Source organism: Prorops nasuta, unplaced genomic scaffold, assembly GCF_024137725.1.
Source record: "Prorops nasuta isolate Cenicafe-Biocafe unplaced genomic scaffold, Cenicafe_Pnas_1.2 PNAS00011, whole genome shotgun sequence".
NCBI classification, from domain to species: domain Eukaryota; kingdom Metazoa; phylum Arthropoda; class Insecta; order Hymenoptera; family Bethylidae; genus Prorops; species Prorops nasuta.
In genome coordinates, this window is record NW_027116808.1 from 2,020,358 (window position 1) to 2,032,586 (window position 12,229).

The 12,229-nt window shown below is 41.9% G+C and overlaps 2 protein-coding genes across 3 annotated transcripts in view; one reads left to right on the forward strand and one right to left on the reverse strand.

Moving 5' to 3' along the window:
* LOC136777532 (protein Fe65 homolog) overlaps nt 1-12,229 on the forward strand; it is an 81,488-nt gene that overhangs the window by 5,710 nt on the left and 63,549 nt on the right. The window lies entirely within an intron of this gene.
* LOC136777735 (cytochrome P450 6a2-like) lies at nt 4,606-6,401 on the reverse strand. The gene has a single exon (XM_066734256.1). The coding sequence runs from the start codon at nt 6,376-6,378 to the stop codon at nt 4,852-4,854; it is 1,527 nt and encodes a 508-aa protein (XP_066590353.1). The 5' UTR covers nt 6,379-6,401; the 3' UTR covers nt 4,606-4,851.

A 12,229-nucleotide genomic window follows, 5' to 3' on the forward strand; every position in this document is an offset into this window, starting at 1 on the left:
ATACCAACGCTGAGACTCATTTTCCTGTCGCGCACATATATACACAGTCTCTTAAATATGCTATGAGCGCACTCGTACACCGTTTCGAAGTGGTATACGTGCTAATACTCGAGTACAACGACGTAACTTTTGGAATAAATACACTAACCAATCTTTTTTATGAGTTGGTGGAAAGTTGGGAAAAATAGGAAAAGTGTGTACACTCTTCGCGACACGATGAAGAGGGGATGGAATCATCCGGTTGTTCGTCTCCTGGGCGAGATAAGATGCGCGAAAAATAGGGGGAGGGGTTCATCGGAAGGAAGAGGGTGTGGACCGGAACAAGGTAGGGACTCCGGCGATAGAAATTGAATTTTCAGGTCGAAAGTTCTCGGGAAACTCGCTTTGTTGCACGCGTGTGCAGCGGTTCGCGAAGAAAGTTCTTGTAAACCATCGGTAAAAAAAGTGACCCTGCTTCTCGCTGGGGGACCGAATCGCAAAGTTTCTTTTTCGGGATAACGAGGCTTCTTCCAGAAAGAAACGAGGAGCCTTGGAATATAGAACGGACAAACCACCCTTTATTCACCCCAGACAGGATTTTTCTTCCTACGATTGTTAATTCTTGTTGTTATTGCTCGTTGATTAATTTAAGGGACTAATTAATTCAGGCGGAAAGGAAGAAGGCTAGGATAAAGATTTTTCGGTATTTTTACTCCGGAATTGATCGTCGATTAAATTTAGATTTTTCTAGTAGAAGCTATTAGTTTTCTTATTGGTATAATAATACAGGGGTGGGTAGAGTAGAAAATACGAAGTATCAGTATAAAAGAAATTGCAGTATTTTTTTACCACTAGTAACGTTAGATGTTTCGATATCGTTAATGGTGTGAAAATGCGATTGGTTGAAAAGTCTGTCTAGATAAAGCGATTGGAGGATAAGAGTTGGATGAGATAGTCGATTAATTTTAGAATTTTTCAATTAGAAGCTGTACTAGTTACTATGTTGTTTTAACAATATAAGGAGGGCAATAGAGAATACGAAGCATCAGTAGAAAAGGAATTACAGTATCTTTTCACCAGTAGTAAAAAGATGTGAAAATGCGATTGGTTAAAAAGGTTGTATGGACAAGGCGATTGGAGGATAAGAGTTGGAAGAGATGGTCGATTAATTTTAGATTTTTTCACTTACAAGCTATACTACTTACTCCATTGGTATAATAATACAAGAGGGTCAGTATAAAATACGAAGCATCGGTGGAAAAGGTATTACAGTATCTCTTCACCGGGGTAGCAACGTTAAATGTTTCGATATCTTTAGTGATGTGAAAATGCGATTGGTTGGAAAGCTTGTCTAGACAAGGCGATTGTACGATAAGAATTGTGGAATGAGATGGTCGATTAATTTTAGAATTTTTCACTTAAAAGCTATACTACTTACTCCATTGGTATAACAATAAAAAGAGGGCAATAGAAACTACGAAGCATCAGTAGAAAAGGAAATTGCAGTATCTCTTGACCACTGGTAACGTTGGATGTTTCGATAGCGTTAGTGGTGTGAAAGCGCGATTGATTGAAAAGCCCGGCGAGACAAGGCGATTGGAGGATGAGCGTTGGATGGCATCGATCAGACTGGCCTGTAACGGCAGCTCTGATTGCCGGAAATTAATAAAGGACAGCCAACCCAGCCCCGCGTAGCAGCGTCAAATGAACGAACAAAATGAGCTCCTATTTTTTCCTCTATCGAACCAGCGCAGCAGCAGGTACTTGCCGGCCACTAGAAACAATGGCACACCCTAATCTCCACCAGTCACAATGCCCGACTTCCACGGAAAACGATAAAACATCCTGACCAATCCATCTCTCGGCTTTCCCAACCTGGACACACCATTCTTTAACAGACCATTCAATGAAAATCACACCTTCGCTTTGTCTTCCTGCGCCACTCAAACACACACACACACACACACACACACCCAAAATACACCTTTAAAAAACAATTATTCGTCGGAGCTGGATCGATAAATATCGCGAATAAATGACCCAATTTGATCAAATCCCGTTCCAGTCCTGCGAAAAACCCCCGGAGTGACAACACTCGTGAAAAAAGTAGTACGAACCAACGATTAAACCGGCGAATTAGACCCTGATGCATCGAGGCTGGATTAATGAATTTTGCAGTATTTTTTCAGCCTCCGAGTGACTGGCGGTCGCGACGCAGCCGTTTTGCGATTTTGCCACTTAACCATGCAAATTTCATATGGCCGCAACGCATTTAACTAATTGGGACTGGGGCTCGAATGGCGCGAACGGGGCTAAAAAAGCATCATTGCCGAATTAGCGCGCGCCGTGAATAAATCATGAAACACTGGGACGGAAAAAATGCCGCTAATCAGGCGAGGATTTTTTATTGAGCGACGTCCGTTCGCGACGGTATCGATCTACTGCGAGTGGAAAAGGCCAGAACGGGTCAGGCGGTGTAAGAGAGAATTTTCATTCCCAGTTGAATCCTTCGATAAGTCTCGCAAACGATAAATATTCGACGGGCTGAACGTTGAATATCTAACCGGGGAAACCCCCGGAGTCTTGTGATTTTGGCAAGTACAAGCTCAGCCAGTGAAAAAGCCTGAAACAAGTCAGACGGGTTAAGGAAACGGGAGTACCATTGATGGTAATTGGAAAGGAAGGATACGCGGGCTTTCAGGATCACCAGAATGAACTTTTAAATCACTCCTGCGCGATTTATCGTTTTTATTGCGCGTTGAGGCGCATCCTGGGGGTGGAAGAGGGACTCAAGGGGAGGGGGTAGTAGAATACGAAAAAAATTGGGCGCGAGATAAAATGGATCTCTCCCAGTGTTCACCACATTGTCCCTCGGGAATTATCCGCTTTTCTCTCTCCTTTTCGTCTGTTTTCACGTCGCTTTTAATTTTACCCTCTGCAATCTCAGATGAAACTCTGTTTTCACTCCAATCTGATTCTGCATGAAAAATCAATCGTTTCTTCTTCAAGTTTATTACGAGTACAGTTTTTATGAATAATAATATCAGGACTAGTTTGTTTTTAATTTCTTTAAGAGGATGGTTGAACAATACTGAAAGGACTTTTACAACTTCCTCGTAGTTTTGAATGTCGAGTTCTCGAAGGAGTGGAAGGGGCGAGGAAGGGTGTGTAGATTCGATAGCTTCATAAGAGGAGAAGCTGTCGGGGGTTTGACAAAACGAAGCAGTCTCGTTGTTCGCTTGGGAAGTGTCCGCCCGAGGGATATTCTTTTATTTCACCTGGCACTCCAGAATAAAGCGCACCAGCGCGGAATTCACGTGTCAAAGTGTAAAGAAAGGGGAGCTAGATGGAGCGTACGGATAAGGCTAGGGCTTCTATGGATGGGGTGACGTAGTCTCGATGGGCAACGATACGAAATTAAGAGAGAGAGAGAGAGAGAGAGAGAGAGAGAGAGAGAGAGAGAGAGAAGAAAATATAATAACAAAATAAATAATAATAATAATAAAAACATCAACTGATTTAAATAGTGGCTGGAAAATAAGAGAAACAGGTAAAGGAGTCTTCTTATTATTTAAAAGCGTAAAGAAGAAAATGATAAAACGAGAGAGTCAAGTTTGGGGAAAAACGAGAAAGGGATAGACGGATAAAGAGAGGCAAAAGAGGACGGACGATCAACGCAGGACAGTTCAAAGTCTCCCACTGTACTTTCACGGATTGCCTGAGTGGTTTCCCGTGTATCCCATCGGCACGTTCGTATAATGCACACCATTCCCCTGCGATCCTCGCCATGAATCGGGCCCCAACCATCCGCAACTCAACGATATCCACTTAATCAATCGACGAATCCAACAACTTATTCTGGAAACTTTGCCAGAATGGAGTGACGAGATACAGGGAATTTTAGTTTTGCTTTAGATTTTTTTTGTCATTGTAGTTTTAGCCTTGTTTTAGGGCCTTGGATTATTGGAACTCGAATCCAAACATTTGTCAAATTCAACGAAAATAATTAAAATATAAAAAAAAGCAATATTGTTTTTTGTTTCCCTTTTTTATTACTATAATTTTAATCCTCTTTCGGTCCATTGAAGTATCGATAACTAAAAAAGGGAACCAAAAAGAATTTTTTCGTCTTTTTTCCATAGTTTTCCTTCTCTTCGGAGCAGTCGATTAAGGGGGCTTAATGGAGAAGGACGGCTGGGCCCTGGCAGTGAAATTGTGGCCAGTCCCAGGTGGCAGAGACTTTAATAACGCAGGGAGAGCGCACGAGGCAACGAAATTATTCGCGAGAAACAATTTAGCGACTCGGAAAGGTAGGGTAGTATAGAACGTTAGAGAGAGAGAGAGAGAGAGAGAGAGAGAGAGAGAGAGAGAGAGAGAGAGAGAGAGAGAGAGAGAGAGAGCCTGAGGCACCTCGCGCGATCGGCAAAATAAACGCGCGTGTGGGTGCTGGAAGAAAAAGAGTCCTAGTGTATCTTTCTCTAATTTCCCGAGGGATTCGTAGTCCCGGATCGTGAAGGGGGGAAAGGATTCGGGAGGGGAACAAGCTAAAGGTTGAGCCACGAGGGTGGATGGAGGTCGTGCGTGTGTGTCCACGGAAAATATGATTTATTTTATAGGAAGACCAGCCCCATTCGTTGGGGAGTCCCAAGGATAACGCAGATCAACAGGTACGACATGCCCAAAAACGATATCCTGCCAGTTATGTCCTTGCTGTAAATCTTCTACAAATTTTCAAGAAAATTCACAAGAGTAATTTAATCCCTTAAAATGTCAATATAATTATATATAATTGCAATGATCCTTAAATCATAGAAATAACAAGGAAAAATTAAAGGGACCAAAATCAGGACTTTCACAATTTTAATGTCCTTATTACCGTGGACCATTGGATTTATCAAGTGGTTTGAGTCGAGCCCAAATTCCACCAATCGGAGACAACATGAAAGCGTTGGTGTCCATGCGGAACGGAAGCTGCGTCCTAGGGGATGGTTCCAGGGAATAGTTGTTGAGGATTGCAAACAAAGCAGCTTTGGCAGAGAGTAAACCAACCCTCATCCCGATGCAGATCCTGGGACCCTCTCCGAATGGGAGGAAAGTGAACTTTGGAATGGAGGATTTTACGGAAGGATCAAACCTGGAAGGATCGAAGACTTCCGGATCCTTCCAGTAGGAGGGATCCTTGTGGAGGGCCGTGTTGGATATGGCGATAAAAGTTCCTGGCTCCACCCTGCAGGATAGTCCATCGGATCCTTTCAGAACAGTGGACTCTGTGCAGATTTTCACGAAACCACCGAAGGTCGTCTTCATCCTCAAGGACTCGTGGATCACTTGGTCCATATACGTCATTTCCGTTAAGCACTCGTAAGTCATCGATCCACATTTGGACAGAGAGTCTTTGACCTCTTTGCGCAACCTTTCCTGCACCTCCGGATGTTCGGCCAAATGGTACCCGACGAAACTCAAGGTTATCGCTGCTGTCTCGTAACCATCGAAGAAGAACGTTAAAAGATTCGAAGCGACCGCATGGACATCCACTGTGCCATCTTTCGAACTTTCAAGGTCAAGCATCAGTTGGAAAAAGTCCAGTCGCTTCGAGGACTCGCTCATTCTCATATCCAGAACCCCTTTTGTGGTTCTCATAAAAAACCTGTCCACTTCTTCCGGTAAGAAACTAACTCTCGGTATATTTTGCAAGACCGGAAAGAGTTGGAGGAGATAATCGAGAATCCCGTAGGATTTCGGAGCAAACATGATTTTGCCTAGCTCATGGAAGGATCCAGGATGTTTATCCCCGTGGAAGCAGTAGCCCTCGATCCCGAATCCTGCATTGGCCACGAACTCACCGGTGAATCTGGAGAACAAATCCTTCAGCTCCAACTCGATCTCCCGTTTTCCCTCGAGTTTTTTCAACAAGTAATCATCCATTTTCCCGGAAATCTTCCGAAGGTCCTCCGTCATAGTTTTGAGACGCGAGGATGAGAAAGCATTGGTCAGTCGCTTCCTCGAGTTTTTCCAGATATGGTCTCTGCTAAAAAACGGATTCCTGAAGAGTAAACGATTGTTCTTCGGATCCAGGACATCGAGATTCTCACGGAACTTGGGGAATTCCACCAGCATTATGTCCTTTATTATCCCTGGCTCTCGAACCAATAGAGCTGGACGTCCAACTTGATAAAAACCAACCATGCTAACTCCAGGATTCTCGTTGTACATTTTTACAAACTTGGCGTGACTTCCTTGATTGGTCCACATGATCGAGACCATTTCTTTCAAACTGGAACCTTTTCTTCGGACTTCCGGAATTCCCTGATTCTTCCAGTAGCCTCGATATCGCCATTGGAAATTCCATACTAGATAAAATACTATAACCAAGCTCGAAACTAAGATGAAGAGATACATTTTTCAACACTCCAACCGTACACTTTGACGAGACCAACGAAACTGACGATGAACTCGAATCAGTAATTTGTCAACTCGTAGATTGCAAAGTCTTACAAAACTGATAAGCTCGAAGGTTATCAGTAACGGAAATACACTTGTTATCGTTATCACTGATCTTTGACCTTGCTTTTTTGTACCAATTAAAAACACTGATTAATTTATTAGTATAGCTTTGTAAACCGTGCAAATGTATACGGACAGACGTATATAATTTCCAACGAGTTTGTGAAACTTTCATTTCTTGATTAATGGAGTTTTGAGTGGCGAGTGCGAGTCAATTGTTGGAGAGTGATAAAAAATTGGTGGTCAATTAGGCAGCCTATGTAATTTTCCTCATAATTATTCGATTAACTGCCACGCAATGGACGTGGTCCACCACGAGGCCCAGTTCCGTAACAAGAACTGGCTCGATGCATATCAATTATCAGGATGCAAACGTGGCCGTTTTTTTAATACCCCCTCCTCCTCCCCCACTTTCTTTCCGGCGAGAGTTATCGATTTCCGGAAACGGACGAGTCTGGAATTACGGAAATTTCGTTGCTCGACACCGAGCGACTATCTCGCGGAAAATTTTTGGGAATACGAGAACTTCCGGCTGCTTTCTAGGGAGGGGAGGGGGGGGGGGATTATAAAAGTTTTCTCGTCGAAAGAGCCGTTACCAGAACGATGGTTGTCCGTCAGAAATTCTCAGCACGTTCCCAAAGTGTCTCGTGTCAAAGAGTTCGTGGAAACTCCCCGGGAAGGAAGTGGCCACTCCCCAGGGAGGATTTTCCTGAATTCGTTTCAACTGGATTTTCAGCCAGCGTTATACCAACACACATACTTAACCCTATAACTGCCCTCATTGATTTCCATCAACTTTCTGTCAGAAACTTCTCAACCTCGATCCAACTATACTTTCTCCCAAAATCAATCTCTCGTTCGACTGCGATGCTAAAACCGTTCTACTAATTAATTTTCGTGCGAGCTTTGCACTGTTTTTGGGGAATTTTGTTTGGTTGTAAATAAACGTGAGACGATCGTGTTGTAATTTGCAAGATTTTTGCAGAAGAGATTTGATATGTAATGAATATGGTTACAAGAAAGTAAGCAAATTGCAGATAAGAGGAGCGTTTCTCGATTACGCGTTTTCATCTTGGGAGATCAGCAAGGGTTTCGTGCTATCTCGCAGTTGGAGGCAGACGTAGCGAGTCAAGGCCAGGCGCATAAAGAGAAAAGATTAATCCAAGCCGGTTTGTTTGGGGAGATAGCGTTAAGGCAAAGTAAATAAACTGAAAGCTGATGTTCCCGGAGGGTCTGGCGAGAATTGATAGTGCACTGGCTGCATTAAATGGCTCTTACAATGAACTTGCGAGGAATGCGATATCGCCAAAGCGACGATGCGTGTTAGCAAGGAATTTCTTGCTTCCTCCCTCTACATTTCCATTTCTAATTTTTTCCTCGTTATTCAAAGGATTCTCAAACATTGCTTTTAGAAAAATATATACTTGACTAAAACCTTGAAGAAATCTACTCGAAACTTTTACGAATCGAAGGAATTGTCGAGAATATGAAGTAATCGTTGAAATTATTGAGAAAAGTTGACTCAAAGCAATTAATAAACCTCTCAACACCGTCCTTTATGGAATTAAATAGATCACGCGAGTTCTTGTTTATTATTGCAATTAAAATAAATTATAGATGTTAATATTTGTATTCGAATAAACAATTGAAATAATTCTTGCAAAATCAAATACAATTTAATAGGATAATCCTAATAACCATCAAAATATTATAGAGAGATATTTCTCGACTCATTAATATAATCTTCAGTGTATATTACCTTATAATTATTAACATTAAGTAACTATATTATAAATTGTACAATAATTTATAAAAATAAAAGAAATCCCTATACCAATGTGTCCCTGATTGATACATTCCTAAACACTTAAACGTACCAATCAACAAATCTTCTATTTTCTTCCATTGCACAATTTCCAAAGCCTGTGTTTCCCTTCCTTACCACCACAAAGCCGTTACGTAACAACCTAAAACAGTACAGGGAGAAGCAGCAGAGTCCCGCGGTTCGAGGCGCCATTAATTATCGTCCCAGTAGCACACGTGCGATCGACGACTAACAAGAAGTCATTCCCCTATATCGATTGTCCTGTCATTAAGCCGCCTTCTATCGATCAGGTGTGTGCGGGACTCGAAAGCTACCTGACGTTCCTCGGTTAGCCATGAGCCGAGGAATTACGCAATTTCCCTGGCAGATTCACCAATGCCTCATTGTGCCGATGAATAATGGAGCAGCACAAACTTCTGCTTTCGATAAATCCCTAAACCTTGCGTTGCCTCGTCCCAGCGACGAGACCGAGAAACCTGAAACCCGTCGAGAGGTAGACTCGATGATTGCAATGATAAAAAAAAATTATCACCCAAAGATCCCAACAAATCTCGACAAAAAGTACCCAATCACCGAACAGATTTACTCGCGAGAAAATTAAAAGAAAAAATATCGAGGTAGTTTACAAAGTTCTCCAAAGAGTGTTGGAGGCAACCGAGGCTTAATTAGAGAAGGTCTCTGTTTATAAATTCAGCCGGTGCTTTTACTAGGCCAGCTTAACCCCGTTATGACGTTGCTTTGATTCAGCATGCTAAAAAAGTACGATTCTCATTATCGCCCAGCTCCTTTAATCCTTAAACTCCCCTAACTGCTTCGGTAGCCTCTGCGGAATCCTTGCCAAGGAATTAAAACTTCAAAGGTGCCCTCTGATACCGGAGCACGATTTCAACCCCCAACACTACCCAGCCATTAATATTCCACGCCAGCTACCGAATGCATAATCGAAACAGCCCAAGGAAATGATAAGTGCACCCCCTGCATCCCTTTTGCGTCCATTAAAAATCAATTATCCTTTGTCGATCGTGATTAATATTGCCATTCCAGTGGCATGCACCTATATATACTATATGTATATAGTATATAGATGCTGTTTATAAATAATTCTCAACGCAGTGATATCAAAAGATTAACCACTCGAATTTCTTTTTCTTCCGTCTTATTTATTCATCGCTAACTATAATTTGTTTATTTTGCTTATATCAATCATTATCAAAGTGCAGTTTAAAGGTATCGCGATAGCAAGAACCACAAAGTTCGTTGATTAAGCTTAGATAATCAAGTTAAATCCGAGATATTAATATTTGTGGATTTTATTGATTCGTCATGTTGCGCAGGGAGTTATTACACTTGATATTGCAGGATTTGCACCAGTTGCTACTGCTGCTTGCAGTCCTATATCAATTTAACGACTGGCAGTAATTGTCATAGCGACGATAAGCGTGTAGATCAATCCATCCGTTTTCATGAACCACATGCTTCATTATTCCAAGACTGACTAGTCTTCCCTCGTCTCAAAACTCGATCATCTCGAGTCAATTAATAGTTAAGTAATTAAATCTTTGAACAATCCCTCATTAATTCCATCTTTCCCCAAAATTCAATAAACTTGCGAGATATTCCTTAGAGAATTCACTTTTTTCATCAAGAACTTTCATTTCTTCCCGAAAACCACCCCTTCCCCCCACTCTCGGTTAAGGTCATTTTTCTTATTAACCCGAACAAAGCTTAAGGCTCGTGGCTCTCGAGGATGGCCGAGGTGTCTTTTTGAAGAATCTTCTGGCAATTTTAGAACGTCCTCCAGTGAGACAGTGCGCGGAGTGGCTGTATGTTAATTTCGAGAACTGTAAACTGGAGCAAGCAGGGCGTACATCCACTCTCTTCATCTTCCCTCGAGCACGACAAAGTGGTCTAGATCTTACTCCACTCGCTTTATAATCCATGCCAAGAGTGGTAAGAGTCTGGCTATATATCTGTATATATATTTTTAACCCCCCCCCCCCCCCCCCCAACTTTCAGACATCAGCGTGTACCCGAAGAGTCTAACCGAGGGCGAGAAATCAACGCGAGATATATATTGAATTAAAGCGACGCGACAAATAAAAGCATCAACGCGCGAGCGTTAACTATTTAAATGGAAGCGCGACGATAAACGGAAGAAATATCTACGCTCGTACGAGCTTTTAAACGAAAGCACGGAGCGGTGAGAAAAATGAAAAAAATGAAAAAAAATTGAGGGAGGATGAGAATTATCGAATATAAAACATGGAAATGGAAAAATTGACGTACAAAGGAACTGTTTAATTAAAATGCAACGAGAATCGTCAACGTTTGTAGAAAATGGTAAATAAATAGAGATAGAGGGGGAATGTGGAACGAACGAGTGTTTTTTTTTTCAAGAGTTTCTGGGTGAAGAGAGAGAGAGGGTGAACGCGATGGAATGAAAATTGTAGAGCATTGGAATTTTTAGCGAGGTAGGGGTAGGTCGGTCGAGCCAAAGGGGTGTATTTTTGCCTGTGGAGAACCTGGCGCCAGGTGGAGAGTCGCCAGGCAGCCGGCGCCAGGTTGGCTGGAACCTGGCACGCGATCAATCGGCTAACCACCACCCTTTACCCTGTGTTCCCTCTCCAACGCAACCCCGTCCGATTCTAAAACAGAAACTACCCCTTGGAACGTTCATCCCTTATTTTTTTCAGTCCTCTCTCGTCACGGGGGAAAATGTGGAATCTCGGAAATTTATTACGGCTCGATATTCCGGGAAGTTGTTACCGCTTTAAGGGTCTAATTCAGCGTTGAGGAAACTCACGGTGGTGGGGGTAGGGCTTACGGGGCGAATGGGAAAGTGCAGATTGCACAGTGCCAGAGGCAATGTCTCTGCGAGCGACTGATAAGATTTACAGAGAAGACCACAGGTGCGTTGCAATATTACGCGGAATGACCAACCTCGTCCACGATGAATTCTACACCCCCCCCCCCCCGTACCACGATATATAAAAATCTATTCATTCTCTTGTACTTTTCGTACCTCGATTATTCTCTACCTATATACAAATTGAATTTCTCGTGATATTCTTTGAGTTTATTGATATTGCCAATGAGAAGGAGGAAAATAAATACGAGATACGCGAGCAGGTAAACGTGCAATTCGTTGTGACAGGCTTGCCTGCGATGCGAAAATTTATCAATCACTTTTGTACTGATTGTATCTACAAATAAGTAGTATAAAATTTAGCGGAAAGTACTCGTCAATCTCCAAGTAATAATCTATAAAATAATACGATACAATATCTTCTCTCTTTTCGTGCTTGGATTAATTATTATTTTCCACCTATAAATTAATCTTTTCGTGATATTTTTTCAGTTTATTGATATAGCAAATAAGAGAAAAGAAAATAAAGGTGAACCATAAAAACACGGTTGAGTGTACAATTTATCGTGACAAATTTGGTATTTGATAGACAAAAAACTATATCAATTCTTTTATACTTTATACTTGTATCCAAATAAGTAGCATACAAATTTGATGCAAACTACTTGTAAACCCTCTCGATAGGAATCAATAAAATTATACTATATACATATACCTTTCCTACCTAGATTATTTTCAACCCATATACACAAAAATGAACTCCTCGTGATATTTCGTGCAAGTTTATCGATATTGCAACGAGATGGAAGAGAATAAAGATGAGCCACGCGAGCATGGCTGCTTGTTCTCGACACTGTAATTAGTTAGGGGTGAGATTGCATTGGACAAAGTTTTATCGCTTGAATTTCGAAGAGGTCGAAAGTCGTTGGTAGTTGGTGGAGGAGAGTGGATCCAGGTAAGGCGAGATGTAATTTACTGGTTTCTGCTTGTTACACGAGTCTCGCGTCGGCTTGTCGCCGCCGCTGCTCGTAAAGCCGACAAACTTGACGTAATTT